Source organism: Primulina tabacum, chromosome 3 (assembly GCF_025594145.1).
Source record: "Primulina tabacum isolate GXHZ01 chromosome 3, ASM2559414v2, whole genome shotgun sequence".
Classification (NCBI taxonomy): domain Eukaryota; kingdom Viridiplantae; phylum Streptophyta; class Magnoliopsida; order Lamiales; family Gesneriaceae; genus Primulina; species Primulina tabacum.
The window spans coordinates 12,733,002-12,750,672 of NC_134552.1; the positions used below are offsets into that span (position 1 = coordinate 12,733,002).

Consider the following 17,671-nt stretch of genomic DNA (forward strand, 5'->3'; position numbering starts at 1 on the left):
GCTGCGTGAGATCTTTGGGAATTGGGGCAACTGTAGGTGTAAGCGGCATTCATCTGGTTTTAATTTGTATAGATAATCTGACTCACATCGTTATTAGTGGTTGCCCACGACAGAGATGACAATAATATTCGTGTTAAAGTTCGTACAAAATAAAATCACACGCCAATATCACGTTTTATTAATTTCGGATATAGATGTTGAATATTCATCTTCGTTTGGGATTGTGGTCCGCACGCACACACTTGTGTATTTATCTCAAAAAACACTAGAGGTTACATAGATACAGGGAGATGGAGCAATCCGAAGTGCACAAATTGAATTCCGGTGAAAGCAAACTTACGAAGATGGCCGCGGCAGCCTCTTGGCAATTTCCTGTCCATTAAAACAAACAAAACAAAAAGATATCAGTCTGATATATGTCCCATGAAAACCGAGTCAAGTTCCACTGAACATGAAACCAAATAGCTTATGTTTTATGACAAAAAGATCATGGAGCTGAGGCTAAAAAACAAAAACATATTCAATAACATTTTGACCATTAGATGATAACATAATCGGGTGATGGATGCAAAAGATTGTATAAAAATTGAGTGTTAAAAGAAAAAAAAAGGAATATATTTACCTCAAATAGCTGGTTTATATTGTCAGCAGTCTTGGCAGAGGTCTCTATAAAGAACATTCCGTTCTTTTCAGCATAGTCATTTCCATCCTTCGAAATATACAAGAAATCTACATATTAATAAACCAAGAAAATGCCAACAGGAGAAGGGAAATCTAATGCATAATTTATGTGCTTACCTGAACTGGCACTTCTCTTTTTTCAAGAAGATCAGCTTTATTACCTACGAGGGCCATGACTATGTCTGGGCTTCCATGTTTTTGCAACTCCTATAATTTCAATGATTATCAAATGCTAACACAGGAAAAGGCAGGATGTTCTGCAGAGTAAAATCTACGACGGTGTTGTGAGTGTAGAATAAGTAATAGAAATGAGCATTGAAATAGTAATCAGGTTAAGTGAACAATACAGCTTCATATGCTAAGAACATATAATCCGTTGCTGTTTAGGTTTTAAATCTTACAAAACCTACAGTGGATACTGCAACCAAACTATAAAGCGAATTCAACTTCTCAGTGCATAGTCTGAGTAAGTTTATCTCGTTTTTTTTTTTTTTGCGAATTTGAGGAAACTCGATGTGGATCTCTTGGACATACCTTGACCCAATATTGTGCCTTGGTGAATGATTCGGGACTAGTAATGTCATACACCACTACGGCAACAGCAGCACCTCGGTAATACAGAGGCGCCAGTGCTGCATACCTGCACAGCGGCAATTGCTTGTTAAATCATTTGCACAAACTTTGTCGATCAAGAACTGGGAGAAGGGATTGGGCTAGGAGATTGATGGATAAAAATAAACCTTTCTTGACCAGCAGTGTCCCATATTTCAAATTTAACTGTAGTTGAATCCTGCAAGGCTATTGTCTGAGACAAGAAAGATGCCCCAACAGTGACCTGTCAAAGATGTACAAGTTTGGACAGATCCATCTGACAATCACATAATCCAACTTCTATAATATGCCATTCTCCGGTAGTTACAAATTTAATGAGCACTATTGGGCATTCACATCAACCTATGTCCATAACATAATTTTTTTTTAATAAGAGACGATATTTTATTAATAATATGATGAGAACATGTACATCAGTGGACTGGTGGTCCACTTTCAACAGGAATGACATAATTTCAATGTTGTATCAATGATACACATAAGCTCAATATCGCAATATGTCTAAGATCGAGACGTTCTTAAAGTCATCATGAGTGCAGATCCACATAGCAACTTTGATCTTGATTTTTTCCATAATATAATACATTAACCTTTACCTTAGATGTAGGATCAAACTGACCACGAACAAATCGAAGAACAATGCAGCTTTTCCCAACCCCAGAACCACCTAAGAGCACCAGCTGTGGAGATAATGGAAACTAATAAGGGCACAAAAGCAGATGCTTTTTAGTGCTTTCAACATTTTATCCAATACATTTCAGAAAACCCTCAAAATAAAAAAAAAATGTCATGCCTTTGGCGCAATTATACACCGAAGGATGTGAATTCAGCAGTAATCGACAACCATAATCGGGGAAAAACAGAGGTGTAAGGTGATAACAACAGCACCACTTCTATCACAACAGAAATGGTGCTGTAGGTATACAGGCCTGTCATGTTTAAAAGTTAAAATTGCAATTCGCACAGCTCAATAGATGGAACCTCATTCAATATATAGCGGAAGCTGATTGATTAAATCATAGCCCAGTGTTATTGGATTTTATTAATTTCCTTTTTTCCCTTAATACTATTCAGGTCCATACTTTCATTTCTTTTGCAGCTTGACAATGCAAATTTACTTAATGGCATCTTGTCAATGTCACCTTCTCTTCAATATATCACTATTAAAACCATGCACACTATAAAATTCCCTAGACAATATAATGAAGACTCGACTCCCTCATCCTCCCGCACGGAAAACCTCGCTGCCATGTTATCATAAACTGAAAAAAAATTCAAAATAGGGTTATTCTGTCAGGTAGATGATTCATAGACTGTAAGAATCTCTCATTAAAACCAAAGCACATCTTCCCAGAATCTTCATATATATCCGTCCCCTACTTTCCAACTTATTTCGTCCTTGAATGTGTCTGCAAAGTCCTTAGTTGCTTTACAAGGATACAGGAGTTACCACTTGGAAATGACCAGCACCGATACCCCCCAAAAAAGACTCTCATTTCCTAGTATCACCAAGTGCTACAGTGGATTCTCTTTCAATGTAAACCCGACAACTACCTACAAAGTAAGTGCTGATGGTAGCCACTAATTTTCGATACGATGTCTTCCCTTGCTAGAAGGTTTGCAAACTTTCCTCCTAATTTTGATTAACAGATTCTTTGATTTACACTCATTGCAATTGCCCCAACGAAAATTTTCTGATATTTTCTCAATTTTATTAATCACACCTGTAGTAATTTAAACTTTGATCGTAAAAGTCAATACACACGAGAATCCAACACTGGTAACAAGGAACGATCACTTGTCGTCACATGATTGCCAAATTAGCAAACCTCACTCAAACACGATGTTCTCGAGATCAAATATTTCAGCAAATTCAACACTGACAGTCTGACAATTAACAAGCAATCACAAAATTTACCTTAACTTTAAGGTTATTCACATCATTCGATCCTCCATTTTCTGCATTTAGACCTCCCAACCTTCCAGCATTTTTATCTGGTAATAAAATGTTGAAAAAAATAATAAAATCATTAATAGTATTTCAATCTTGCCCTCAATCGGATTCAAAATTATTTTTTGCAAAACGTTCAAATTTCGAAACTAGTAGGAAAAAGGAACAAGACATAAATTATCGTAGTCAATGATAAACGCCACTAGATTCAGAACCATATTAAGGAATTCGATATTTTGAAGCTTCCGAACAAATAATAATAATAATAATAATAATAATAATAATAAAAGGAAACAGATTCGGAACAATAAATTTTAATAATTAAGGTTGGGAAAATGATCTAAACCCTAGATTGATGTTGACATTCACCTGGAACAGATGACGAGCAACCCATGGCACCGGAATATTTCGGGATTGAAACCGTATCTGCGTGAAATAAATTTATCCAACTTCAGAGATTAGGGTTTGGATCCAAGAAAATGGGTTTGGGAGAAAAATTCAATCAGCCTTGGGAATTTGTGTATTGTGGAACAGTGAAAGAAGAAAAGTTTAAATAATACCAGCGACGAGTGTACAACATGATATTGTACATTATAAATATTGTTTAATCAATTTATAAAATAATATCGAACATTTATAATTTGATATGAATATTATAATTAGTGTGTTCGTACACATTATTCTGTATAACAAAAAAATATTTTTTTATTAAACTTAATTTCAAAAAAAATGTAATAATATTATGGTAGAAAAAGGAAAAATTTTGATGTTGAAGAAGAATGTAAAAAAGAAGAAATATTGATGTCTTCGTTCAACGGTTTTTTTAACCCTCTCAACTATTATAATATAGAATATATAAAATATATTTTATTTAAAATAACGTATACACGTTAAATGTGACACAATAGTTTATTAAAGGACTCGAGAATTTCTTTTGAAGTATAATTTAATTAATTTAAAAAATATATAATTTTGATATAATTTCGAATTTAGTAATTCGGATATAAATATTAAAACCGAAGTTTATTTGGTTCGGTTTCGGATTATATATGTCAAAACCGAAAAAACCGAAATAACCGAAATTTCAATAAATTAATAATTTTTTTTATATTTTTATTGATATTATATATTTTGATATGATATTTAGTGAACGAAGAACTATTTTGAACAATTTTTAGGTGATTATTGTTTGTTTAATTAATTTAGACAATATTTTGTTTGTTTAATTAATTTAGACATTATATTTAAATATTTCACTAAGAAAACATGTAAAAAGTTAACATATTATATTTTATAATATATTTATATTATTAATTTAAATAATTATATTAAAACCGAATTAACCGACCGAAATAACCGAACCGTTTTGGTAGAAAACTGAACCGAACCGAAGGAAAATGGTTCGGATATCGGATTATATATTTCTAAAACCGAAAACCGAAAAAATCGAAATAAAAAACCGAAAACATAACCGAACCGACCGATGAACATCCCTACCATTCCGCTCCGAGCTTCACATACTCATGCAACTAAAATCTCGTATCAACAAAGGATTTGGAAATTCAATCATATTTTCCAAAGTTTATGGATGTGTTGGGTTGCCAAGAAAAACTTTATGTTTTATTTTAATTTGATATGCATACGTATCGTGCTCGCTAAGACATTAGTCGATAGTGACTCGAGCTAATTTATGAACTTTTTGATTCGCTGATCATTTTGACAATCTCCGGATTGAATGTTTTACATCCATGGGGTAATTTTACTCATAAATCATGAGTGGTTCATAGTGGGTGGTTCCCATGTTCGTAGGGCTTTGAAAAAAAAGTTTAAATAATATGTGAGTGATATTCGATAGATTTTTATGAAATTCCCGGGGGATAATGAACATTTACCCGGTTTGGTAGGGGTGTCGTACCAGATTTTTAAAAACACCGTGTCTAAGATATTATTAGCATGAGTATTTCTCTTGTGAAACGGTCTCACGAATCTTTATCTGTGAGACGGGTCAAGCCTACCGATATTCACAATAAAAATAATACTCTTGGCATTAAAAATAATATTTTTCATGGATGACCAAATAAGATATACGTCTCACAAAATACGACTCGTGAAGTCGTCTCACACAAGTTTTTGTCAATTAGTTTTCACATAGTGTGTGTGTATTTGTTTGTTTTGTTTTTTTTACATGAATTTTTTATACAATTTGAACATGATATTTACAAAGTGTGAAAGAAAAATAATGAGGTATTTTTTTTTTTTGGAAAAAAGGTATTTATAAACCTAAAACGAATAATAATAGGTCTATCCTTTGCAAGTAACTGGGGTGGATAAATTTTATTTTATTTTTAAAAAAAATTGGATATTTATTTATTCATATATTTACGCTGGCAAATTTGATTTTATTTGAGGTCAAATCAACGGGCCTTTGTCGGTGTCAGATATCTCGTGCCTTAGAGACTCAGTGGGCCGAACCGAATTGAGATATTGTATGAATATGGATTCAATCTCAATAATTTTTGGTATATCAAGGGCATTTCCAACCCTGCGTCAAAATGGCGCACGGAAGTTTTTTTTTTTTTTACTTATAAATATTATTTATCTAATAATATGCTATTATTATTGTATTAATTTAATAATTAGATATATTCAAAATAATATTTTTTTATTATTTTAATAATTAGATATTTAATAATAAAAATTAAAATATTTAATTATATAAATTTATAAATATATTTTTAAATAATTTTATAATTAAACATCTAACACACAAATATTTCATAATAAAAATCAAAACACAAAAAAATTATTGATAATTATATTAGAAAATTTATAAAAATATTTCTAGTTTTTTTTTTACATTTTTAACTCTCGTAAATATTAAAAAAATAAAATTATAAATATAATACTAATATTAGCATTAATTATAATTATATTGTTAAATTTATAAATAAATAGTAAACAAATGAAATATTCTAGGAATATACTTTCTAGTGTAAGATTTGAAGTAAATGAGTTGGAGATGAATGCTACATTTGGTGCAGAAACTGCACTATTTTGATGCAGAAACTGCACCAAAATAGATTTATGGGTTGGAGATGGCCTAAGTTTTCAGATTTTTGTATTAGTACATTAACTTTTAATTTTTGGTTCAAATTGCTTAAATGACAACGAAAAATAATACTGTGACTTCGGGAAATCCTGAATTTTTAATATAACACGTCAAAAATTAGATCAAAATAGTCGAAAATTAAAAGTTAGTGTATCAAAACTAAAATTTTAAAAGCTAATAAACCAAAATTCAAAAAAAAAATCATTTTTCAAACGGCCTGGCTCTCTTTTTTTGGGCCTAGAGTAAGCCCATGGGTTATATGATATGACGTAGTTGTGAATAAGATAAGACGTAGTTTTCTCTACAAAATATTGGCGGAAATTGTTTAGGACGTGAAATCATTAAATTTGGTTGTATAATTGATGTATTTAGTTACCTTGGTCTTTGGAAATCATTGAAGTGGAATGGTTAAAACAAATGACATAAATGATCCTTACGTTTTGTGCATACTCACATGTGATTAGATTTCAAGCACTAAGACCTAAAAAAAAAAAAGAAAGATTGCGATCCCAAAAGAACAAGATTACAAAGAACATGTGTAATGATTTTGTCGATGTTTCCATTTTTTAAGATCGGATTTTGTCAATTTTACATTAATTAACAGACCCCAAATATTTTATAAAACATGGGCATCAGAAGTTGCATTACCAACTAGGTACATCCCACATGTGCGGAACATGGCATCATTTTTTTTTTTTAAATGATATATATAGTTTTGAGAGTAAATCTCTTGTGAGATGGTTTCACGAATCTTTATATGTGAGAAGTATCAATCCTATCGATATTGTCAATAAAAATTATTACTCTTAGCATAAAAATAATATTTTTTTATGGATAACACAAATAAGAGATCCGTCTCACAAAATACGACCGTGAGACCGTCTCACACAAGTTTTTGTCTAATTTGATATACGACATATTGTTGACATTTATGTAATTATCGATGAGGTAATATTCATAAATTGAATGTAAAATTTTTCTATGTTTCAACACATGCAGTATGTGAGTTTCAATGTTCACATAAGTGTGCACCAGGGCCGATCCTAACAATATTTGGGTCATGAGTCTAACTTTTAAAAATATTCATCTGAATCATAATATGTGTTCATATATTTTTTAATTTCATAGAAATTTTTCAAATTAAATCAATACGTTAAAGACAATATAACAAACTAAATGAATAAAAACATCAAACATGTCCAAAATGATCACTAAAAAACAATCCGTCTAACAGTTTTAGAGCTAAAAATACTAATCAAGTCTGTATAATCAAGTTGTTCAGTAATTTCTTTCTCAATCGATAACATAGCCAATTCATTCAATCTTTCTTGTGACATGGTTGATCGGAGAAAAGTTTTTATGAGTTTTAACTTTGAGAAACTTCGCTCTGTACTTGCTACTGTGACCGAGACAATTAACAAGATTTTATAAGCAATATGAGCATTTGGGAAACACTCATCCATTTTCTTCAAGTAATTCACTACATCAATGGCCGATTTTGCTTTTCTTAGTAATGAGCACCTCAAGAATGCCAACTCCGAAAATAGATTATCCCCATTAATATCAGAACAACCCTTATGAGTCAAAGAAATTTCAAGGTTCTTGCAAGACCTCAACAAGGTTTCATCGTCTGCACGTTGTAACCCATCTAGATTGAACAAAAAACCAAATGTTTCTTCATATTTTTGAAACTGTTCAAATCGAGCTTTCATAGAAGAACGAGCTTGATCGATTATAAATAGAAAGTAGTTAATTCGAAAAGATTCTACAGCTGACTGTATCACTTCTTCACTGTTGCTTTCACCAAATTGTTTCTTTCTTCGAATAACACGTTTATCTCGAAATACAGCTTCAATGCTCATCTCACGTGCCATTTCTTTAATGCGCATTCATGATTATACGGCCCAAGTATGTTATTTTCTTGAATATGCAGGAGTGCTGCAGTATTGCTCTTTGTATCATGGTGCTAGCAATGCCTGCTACCGCTACTTTTAAAGGAAAAAATATTCAAATTTAAATATAATAGTAAATTTTAATTGTCAAAATACATTGAATCATATATCTATTCAAAATTATTAGTTTAGCTTCCCTTTTACATAGGATTAATATATGATATAAGGTCGCATTTAGTAAAATGAACTATCATTTCAATGCATCAAGATATTAAGGATACACTTTGCAGATATATGTATCTTTTACAAGTAAATATAGATCTATCATTTTTGTAAATTTATTTGTAATATTGTCCAGCATACCATTGGTAGGCTATGTCGCTATGATAATTATCTATTAATTTATTTTTAAGTTCATTACATGTGATTACAAATTATTTTCAATCTATAATAAAATTTTGAATAAACAAAGATTTAAACTAATGTGAATATAATGTGAGCTTTTCCAGAAGACATGTTTAAATGATCAAACATATCTTGAAAACTTGGAACATTTCGCTCCAAGTGAATGAAAATTTTTATAGTTGGTTTTAAGGTATTTCACCCCAAGTGAATGAAAATATTTAGAGTGACTTCTGTCCAACGTTGAAAATTAAATTTAAAATGAATTAGTTGGTTTTGGGCTATCTAGTATTATATATAATAATTTTTTTTAAAATTTTTGGGCCCCAAAAAAGAGATGGACCTGAGTCATTGGACTCATTTGACTCTAAATAAGCACGGCCTTGGTGTCCACATTAGATGTGCAACATATCAAAAACACACTCTCTATATATATACACTCTCACACTCACACGATGAAACATATCAAATTTATACATCAACTTAGCGAACGTTGTCTCTATAATTGACACAGAGATGTACACGATTGATGAATAACATATCAAAATTTTATTATAAAGTAGAAACATAATTTTCCAAAAACGAAAGTAGGAGTAGGATAATTACGTATTCAAATCATATATAAATCAAGGGATGTGTGTAAGATAATCCTAAAATAACGAAGAACAAGTTTGGCTAATATGTGCCAAAATGTGCGTATTCGATTAAAATAACTATTGTTCCGACAAGAAAACTTGGTAGATGGAGACATTGGAGAGGACCATTATATATTTTTCTTCTTCCAAATAAATTCCCTCACTGGGGGAGCCATTTGCAAATTTTGCATGAACAATTTTTTATTTTTATTTTTGGTTTTTATAACTAAAATAAATTATATTTAAAATTTAGCAGACTTTTATACACTAATATATTAATATTGGATTCATTCTTTTATCCAATCAAATTTTTGTAATTGAGTTTAAATAATGTTAAGTAATGTTTTCTCGTAAAAATAAATGTATTACGAGGATGAAGTGTTTTGAAGTGAGAATAAATATATTTTAGGATGATTTTGTATATATTTGAATTTTATAAATTTTTTTAATACAGATCTATCTGAACATTACATAATTAACTAACTATACATCTTCTGTACCCACGCAGACCGCAGTCGATGAGATTTGAACTCAATATCGTAGTTTAGTGACATTTTATAATTAAAGTTGCTAACTACGTCTAAATTCATCTCTTTCTTGTCTAAATTCATTGTCTAAATTTTTTGTTTATAAAATTCATCTCATATTTGCAAAATAAAATGACGTTGATTGGATGTAGACATTAGAGAGAACGAGTTGATGAGACTTGGAAAATCGATCACGATAATCTGTTTTTTTCCAATCATTCTCTTACATTATGGTTGTTAACAAATCATTGTGATCTTCATTGTCGTCTTTAATTCCATTTACAAAAATTTATTTGTTATTTCCTAAAAAGAAAAGGTCTAAATATGGAACAAAATGAACTACAATCTCTTTTTAAAAAAGGAAAAAATTTCAACTTACATCTTATTCAACACTAGGATATTCGAAAGTTGAGTAGATATCTTGTGAGACGGTCTCACGAATCTTTATCTGTGAGACGGGTGAACCCTACCGATATTCATAATAAAAAGTAATACTATTAGCATAAAAAATAATATTTTTTCATGGATGACACAAATAAGAGATCTGTCTCACAAAATACGATCTGTGAGACCATGTCACACGAGTTTTTGTCACTAAGTCTAACCCAACTAAAAAAAAGAGATAAGAGCGCTTAGTTAGACAAATCATAATCATCTATTTTACTTTACCTCACTTTTATATCACAATCACCAATAATTCATCCCAACAACATTTTCTAATTAAAAATCATTTTCATTTTATTTTTAAATGGAAAATTTCATTTTCTATATTTTCAATTTCATCTAAATTGTTTCATCTACTGTCCACTGATAACCTTTGGATTCCCACTCATATGCTCCATCGGTGACAGCCACAAATCATCATGTTGCGTAATAAGTCCCTCGACTTCACGCTTAAATACAATCCGGCACAAGATTTCGATGTATTTGCAAAACGACCCCCCTAGAAAATATAGGGTTTTCAGTTTGCATGGGAGCCATTCGGAGAGTAAGGATATATTTTTTTAATATATTTTTCGGAGATATTTGCAAAAATCCCACGTGTAATTCTTATCAAAACCTCAAATTTTTCCGACTATTAGAATTATGACAAGCTTCCATGTTTCACTATAATAATAATTTCGAAAGTTGATGTATGAATTTGTCTGCGGGACGACAGTAATTCAATGATTGGGGAAAAAATTCGATTATTTTATATTTAATTTATCATTTTAAAATAATTAAAGTTTTCTTTAGTATTTAAATTTAGAGTATGTCTGTTGTGAGACGATCTCAGTAATCTTTATATATGAGACATGTCAACCCTATCGATATTCACAATAAAAAATAATATTTTTAGCATAAAAAGTAATAATTTTTCATATATGACCCAAATAAGATATATGTCTCACAATATACGACTCGTGAGACCGTCTCACACAAGTTTTTGCCTTAAATTTATTAAAATGTTATGATGGAGGAGTGTACAAATCAACATTCGTAGTAGAATATCTCATGTGTGTTAATATTATACGTAAACTAAAGCAAAGTTACAAGTAAGCTTCCCTTCCTAAAATGACATTGAAATAACTATTTATAAACATCTTTACATATTTTTAATGACTTCTTCGATGTTCCATATATTTTTCGATGTTCCATATATTAATGAAAAATCAAGATAAAAAATCGAAAATTCTTGCTCTCAAATTCGTCGTATTTTCATCGTAACGCTACTATATTATATCATTTTTTCCAACATATTTTAAATTTTCGTATTGCATCACATAATGTCACGATATACATTCGACAGAGCAAACATGTCTAGATATTAGAGTTATTTTGTGTGATTGAATCACTTCACATGTTGCTAGCGATGCATGCATCCTTCAAAGAACTCTCTGTAAATAATATGTAGTATGCGAATTTTTTTTAGATGACAGCTAGGTAGCTTGTTTTCTTATTAGCTATTACTTGTTAATAGTTTAACCTCAACCCCATGTTTGATGTTCCCTCTGATATTCGAAAATGGGGTTTTTTTTTTTCTTTTTTGAGGAAAAAACTGGAAACAAAATGTCCAAAAAAAAGGAAGAATGTTTTCCTTGGACTGCCGTTTGACCCCTTTCTATAAGTGCTTCTGTATCTCTTTTGTATGTGTGAGTGGGCAATCAAGAAACGCTGTGTAGCTACTGTGTCTAGTGTGGGTGTTTACGATTAAGGTCCATTTTTTAGTGAATCTTTCAAGATTCGGAATCAACTCTTTCTCTATGCCCTGTTTTGCGAAAATATAGGAAGAAAAAAGTTTGGAAGAATCCCGCTAGAAAAAGTCTGAACTTTGTCTTGTTTTTGGAGAAGGTGAAAAGGAAGATCTTTATCCCGCTCTCTATTTCCCACGCACTATGTGCAACCCTTGGTTGAATGACCGGAAAATTAGGTTCTATATGTAAATGGAGTTTGCCATGAGAGGCTGAGATTAATGGTGCTTAAGTTTCCTTTCTTGAGAATTAGTTCTCAGAAGTAAACAGATCGTTGACTCTTGCCTGTTGCTATTTTTGTCAATGGCCACCAATTCAACCGCAAATTGGGTTTCCCTTTTGATTGATTTTATTGAATTTCGAATTTCAAGAAATGTATCTCATTTTCTTGGAAAGAAATATACATGCAAAAGATTTTATTATATTTTGTGTTTCTTGAAAGAGATTCATGCTTCATAAATTCCATAATATTTGATGAGATTTTCTGGTTGTGCTCTCATTGAACAGCTGTCTTGAATTTCCTTGTGGTTTGATTGGAATTTTACAGTCTTGATCTTCTTATGAATTGTAATTGTCTATGAGTATATAAGGTGTTGTCTGGTTTGGATTTTAGATGATTTGAAAGCAGAGGACAGGAAAGCCGATGATGAAGAACTCGGATTCAGAACAAAATTTCTTCATTGAGAGTGAAGAAGAGGACGAGGAGAAGGCATATAACAAAGGTGAAGATGGAGAAGATGGGAATGATTCGGATTCATCGTATTACTCGAATGATAATGACTATGTCAATAGACAAAATAGCAAGCCCAATTCTTACACCACTTCTTGGCCTCAGAGTTATAGGTAACCTGATGTTCTTTTGATTTTCTTTTTTGTTTCTTGTGAAGACTTCGTGAATGGATTATGCAAATACCAGACGATGCAAGCGAGGTTTCTTGAATTTTGGAGTAATTAACGAGGAAATGATGTCATATGATTAATTTACCAGTCAAGTTCAAGTAGATAATTGTAAATCTTTGTATTAGGATGAAGATATAGTACATGGATTGATTATATCATCAATATAAGGTCAAATTATTTGTGATATTTCTTTTATGTATTCGTTTCATACTCACTAAATCCACTGAAAATACTCTGCACAGGCAATCCATCGATTTATACAGCAGTGTCCAGTCTCCAAGTCTAAATTTACTTGGGACACCATCATTGGGACATATAGGCAGCTCCTTTCTCTCTTCGACTCTCACAAGGAGACATACTCCCGAAATATTGCCATCTCTGACTAAGCCTCTTATACCTTCCGTAGAAGATGAGAAACCTCACGAAAGGCCTCCTCTACCCTCAAGAAAGCCTAGTGTGACAGTTGCCGGAAAATCCGGGGTTTCACACGACCTTCCCATTTCCCGCCAATGTTCATATGGCCAAGCAGTGTTGAACGGTAGGATACCTGAACCTAATGTAACAATTTAAGACCAACCGATCCTTCACTCTATAAAATCGAAATGATTTGTTTGTGACGGTTGTATGCAGGAATGAATGTGCTATGTGGAGTTGGAATCCTATCTACTCCTTATGCTGTCAAAGAAGGTGGATGGGCTGGGTTGTCTATATTGTTTATCTTCGCTATTCTCTCTTACTACACGGGGATTCTTTTAAGGTACTGTTTGGACAGTGAACCTGGGCTTGAAACTTACCCCGACATTGGCCAGGCAGCCTTTGGTTCTGTCGGACGTGTTGTCATTTCTGTGAGTCTTGCTGATTCTGTATTTCTCTCTCTCCAATCTAACTTCGTAATTGCTAATCAAATAACACAATATAGTCTATATAGATATGATTATTCAGCACATATATTCTATGACATAACTGTTTTCATTAAGGAAAAAAGGATGGGTTAATTAATTTCAGATGCTGATTTTCTTTCTTGGATGCAGATTATTTTATACGTGGAATTATATGTAAGTATTCTGGAAACTCGGTGAAATATGTGACATTCCTGTGTTGTATGCTTCAGACACGGTTTGCATCAACGATCTTGCATGATCCAAATATTTTTTTTAAATGTATTCTTTACAGGCCTGTTGCGTGGAGTATATTATTTTGGAGAGTGACAATTTGTCATCTTTATTTCCAAATGCACATTTGCACATTGGGATACTTGAATTAAACTCTCACCATCTTTTCGCATTGATTACCGCCTTGGCCGTTCTTCCTACCGTTTGGTTAAGGGACCTCAGTGTTCTTAGCTACATATCTGGTGAGCATCAATATTTCCTTATATTTGTCACATTTTTACCTCTTACTAGAAGAGCTTTTTGAAGATTTTGAATCTGACAATTTTGATCAAATGACCAAAAGATATACTAATTTCAATGCAAATTGAAAAGTTAAAGATTTTTATACATACTGTAGGCTAATATGATCTCCATAACCCTAACAATATTTGCTTCTTTTGTTTTTTCCTTCGATTTTGATCAGCTGGAGGAGTTATTGCATCAATCTTGGTGGTAGCTTGCTTGTTCTGGGCTGGCTTAGTAGATCAAGTTGGCTTTCAGACGAAAGGGGCAGTGCTAAACCTTTCAACTCTTCCTGTTGCTATTGGTCTCTACGGTTATTGCTACTCGGGACATGCTGTTTTCCCCAATATTTATACATCGATGGCAAAACCCAGTCAGTACCCATACGTCCTCTTAATGAGGTAAAGAGAAAAACTTCAAAATTTAAAACCTGCACTTTACCTGGATATATATTTTCTAAGTTCCATACAGTGTTGCTTGAGCGTGTGTTATAGAATATGATGTCTTCTGAATAGTCGCTTTCTTGAACTCTTGAGTCTGTTACCAATGCAGCTTTGGGCTATGTACTGTGCTGTATGCTGGAGTTGCTGTTTTGGGATACACAATGTTTGGAGAATCGACACAATCGCAGTTCACCCTCAACATGCCTCAAGATTTAGTCGCGTCTAAAATTGCTGTGTGGACTACGGTTCGTACACTCATGTTAGTCTTTTCTTGTAATAAATACACAATAGATATCATTGCATTAAACTTTTATTTATATCTGTGATTATTGCAGGTGGTCAATCCGTTCACAAAATATCCTTTCTTGATTGAATAGCTCGATTAATCCACAGTGCTGCTTCATTTAATGACCCTCTATTTCAAAAATAGTTTGTAGCTGCAAGAGATTTCAGGAGCATTTAATTTGATTTTAGATTCAGATGGGGTTTTACATCATTTAGTTTCGACTTTCCTGGTTCGTTTATAACTTAACTATGATCACATATGCATTAACCATGTCTCCCGTGGCAATGAGTCTCGAGGAATTGATTCCACCAAGCCGCACAAAATCTTATATGTATTCAATCATCATAAGAACAGCACTGGTGATATCTACTTTGATCGTGGGTCTTAGCATACCCTTCTTTGGTATGTTTCACTTTTCATTACTATGGTATTCTCGGATTTAGAGAAAAACGATCTTTATTTACATACTAGGCCATTTCTTGTGCCCTGTCTTTGTTACTTGCCCTCTTTGAATTTTTTTTCATATTCCTAAATGTAATACCTTCTTTCTGGGTAACTTTTAGCACATTGTTGTGTATCTTTTCTATGACGCAGGTTTGGTGATGGCGTTGATCGGTTCTTTATTCACAATGTTAGTTGTAAGTTCTGGTCTTAGTATAACAACTTAAGTCCCTGAAAGCAACTGCTCTACCGCTGTGCGAAATTCGGTCCTCATTACTTTTGAACTCATGTTGCAGACCTTGATTCTCCCGTGTGCTTGCTATTTGAGCATCTTAAGGGGGAAAATAAACTTCTTTCAGGTAAAAATCTTTGTCTCCTTCGTTTACACAGTTATCAGAGCCAAATACAATAATGAAATTAATGGAATAACCCCGTGTAAATTTGATATTTGTTTCCTGCCAAATGAATAATTTTTAGCTCTTAGTTAACCAAACATTTTTCTCGCAATTCCTTTGTTTTACAGGGATCCATGTGTATATTAGTAATCTGTGTAGGCATCGTATCATCGGCATTTGGATCATATTCTGCACTCTCTAAAATAATCCAAAGCTTGAGCTAACATTTCACAGGACGCCACATGCTCGCCCAGTCGCCTAAATCCGTCCCTGATCGCAAAATATATTGTCCTCAATAGTAGAAAAGTTCTACTTTTATTTTGCATCTTTGCTACAATTTTCCGAGTAGTGCTGGTCTTACAGAAATTTTGTGGTGTACCTACCTTAAATAAAAACTAAGCTACCCGACATTTTCTATTTTCATTATTAGCTTCGCTATCGATTTAGCCGAGGTCCTTTGGTTTTACTGGGTAAAAATATGATGTTTGTGGAACTAGAAAGTATGGTATGAGTTTTTGTTAATGGATTTTGGCCTCTCGCATTTTGTAAATTACTTGTCACGTTATCGCATCATCTTCTTTTAAGACTGATAAAAGACTAATGGACACAACCAGGCCATGATAAAGAGACATATGAGCAAAAACTTGTGTGAGACGGTCTCACGGGTCGTTTTTGTGAGATGGATATCTTATTTGGGTCATTCATGAAAAAATATTATTTTTATGCTAATAATATTTCTTTTTTTTTATGAATATCGGTATGGTTGTCTCTTCTCACAGATAAAGATTTGTGAGATCGTCCAAAGACAGGAACTTTTTAACCATATGAGTCTTTTTCCCAGCAAGGTCTTCGAGAGGTCCCTTCTTCACTTCCTCCCCACGGGCAGTCTTTTTTCCCAGCAAGGTCAATTCAATTCGTTATGGTAGTATACAATGTTTCTACCACAAAAAAAGCTCAAAATTGTAATTATATGGAGTTACTAATTTGGGTAAATTGCAATTTGATCCCTATCCAGAGGTTCAAATTTCAGAAAGTAAAATCATAAAAATAAATATAACATTTGTTAGAGAAATTAATGTTGCCTATTATTTTCTATTTTGGCCTCATGCATATATTATTTAATTACACAAATAAAGGTGAAAATATATATGATTATACGTATACTTCTTACAAGCTACAGGTCAATATTCTTAACAAATTAATACATGAAAATTGCTTTATGCATTTTCAAAATTTAAAAAAAAATCATCAACGCAATATTTTGGTAAAAATGTATCCATAAATTTCATGTTGAAAAAGCACTGAAATACGATTGAAAATGATCGATAATTAATATTTCATCTTGTGTTCAATTTATACTGTTAGCGTTTTACGGAAATATATATATTTTTGTTATTAATAGTTAATTTAAATGAAAAAATATTTGTTTTTCTCTCTCGATCAATTGATTTTGAACAAAGTCGACATTATCTAAGTTGTTTCCGTTCATCTAAAATGTCTTCTATACACATCATATCCCAAGTTTAGGGATGTAATCGAGTCGAGTCGAATTCTTGAATGTTTGAACTTGATTCGTTTATAATCGAGTCAAGCTCTCGAGCTTTATTTAACGAATATATTCATGGCTCTCGAGCTTATTCAAGCTTTTATCGAGTCTAAACAAAATAAATATGAATTATACATTTAAATCTTCAGTTAAATTCATTAAAAAATAAATTATATATTTAGACAAAAATATTAAATTCTTATTAAAATTTGTAAATTTATTATAA

The 17,671-nt window shown here is 32.2% G+C and overlaps 3 protein-coding genes across 8 annotated transcripts; 1 reads left to right on the forward strand and 2 right to left on the reverse strand.

Moving 5' to 3' along the window:
- Positions 1–155: 155 nt before the first annotated feature.
- Positions 156–3,797, reverse strand: LOC142540475 (ras-related protein RABF1-like). 2 transcript variants are annotated; one of them, XM_075646649.1, is made up of 8 exons: positions 3,614–3,797; positions 3,212–3,288; positions 1,890–1,973; positions 1,422–1,516; positions 1,216–1,321; positions 799–888; positions 623–709; positions 156–372 (listed from the first exon to the last, which is right to left on the reverse strand). In XM_075646649.1, exons 1-8 carry the CDS (start codon positions 3,636–3,638, stop codon positions 337–339), a joined length of 600 nt encoding a protein of 199 aa, XP_075502764.1. In that variant the 5' UTR covers positions 3,639–3,797; the 3' UTR covers positions 156–336. The 2 variants fall into 2 exon arrangements, with proteins under 2 accessions (XP_075502764.1, XP_075502763.1); XM_075646648.1 differs by having other exon boundaries at positions 1,890–1,991.
- A 3,767-nt stretch (positions 3,798–7,564) lies between these two features.
- On the reverse strand, positions 7,565–8,227 carry LOC142538436 (uncharacterized). The gene has a single exon (XM_075643756.1). The coding sequence runs from the start codon at positions 8,225–8,227 to the stop codon at positions 7,565–7,567; it is 663 nt and encodes a 220-aa protein (XP_075499871.1).
- A 3,486-nt stretch (positions 8,228–11,713) lies between these two features.
- On the forward strand, positions 11,714–16,322 carry LOC142540476 (amino acid transporter AVT1C-like). Of its 5 annotated transcripts, none has more exons than XM_075646654.1 (13): positions 11,714–11,732; positions 12,654–12,883; positions 13,183–13,478; positions 13,571–13,785; positions 13,972–13,995; positions 14,114–14,294; positions 14,516–14,735; positions 14,887–15,022; positions 15,113–15,132; positions 15,320–15,465; positions 15,658–15,701; positions 15,801–15,863; positions 16,028–16,322. In XM_075646654.1, exons 2-13 carry the CDS (start codon positions 12,684–12,686, stop codon positions 16,121–16,123), a joined length of 1,641 nt encoding a protein of 546 aa, XP_075502769.1. In that variant the 5' UTR covers positions 11,714–11,732; positions 12,654–12,683; the 3' UTR covers positions 16,124–16,322. The 5 variants fall into 5 exon arrangements, with proteins under 5 accessions (XP_075502769.1, XP_075502766.1, XP_075502768.1 ...); XM_075646651.1 differs by lacking the exon at positions 11,714–11,732 and adding an exon at positions 11,780–12,264; XM_075646653.1 differs by lacking the exon at positions 11,714–11,732 and adding an exon at positions 11,780–12,004.
- Positions 16,323–17,671: the final 1,349 nt, after the last annotated feature.

Coding starts and splice junctions, on each gene's coding strand:
- LOC142538436 (XM_075643756.1), bottom strand. CDS start 8,227: ATGGCACGTGAGATGAGCATTGAAGCTGTATTTCGAGATAAACGTGTT.
- LOC142540475 (XM_075646648.1), bottom strand. CDS start 3,638: ATGGGTTGCTCGTCATCTGTTCCAG. Junction 710..798: donor AAAGAGAAGTGCCAGTTCAG/GTAAGCACATAA, acceptor TATATTTCGAAG/GATGGAAATGACTATGCTGA. Junction 373..622: donor ATATAAACCAGCTATTTGAG/GTAAATATATTC, acceptor TTTAATGGACAG/GAAATTGCCAAGAGGCTGCC.
- LOC142540476 (XM_075646654.1), top strand. CDS start 12,684: ATGATGAAGAACTCGGATTCAGAACAAAATTTCTTCATTGAGAGTGAA. Junction 15,466..15,657: donor TCTTAGCATACCCTTCTTTG/GTATGTTTCACT, acceptor TCTATGACGCAG/GTTTGGTGATGGCGTTGATC. Junction 15,864..16,027: donor GGAAAATAAACTTCTTTCAG/GTAAAAATCTTT, acceptor TTTGTTTTACAG/GGATCCATGTGTATATTAGT.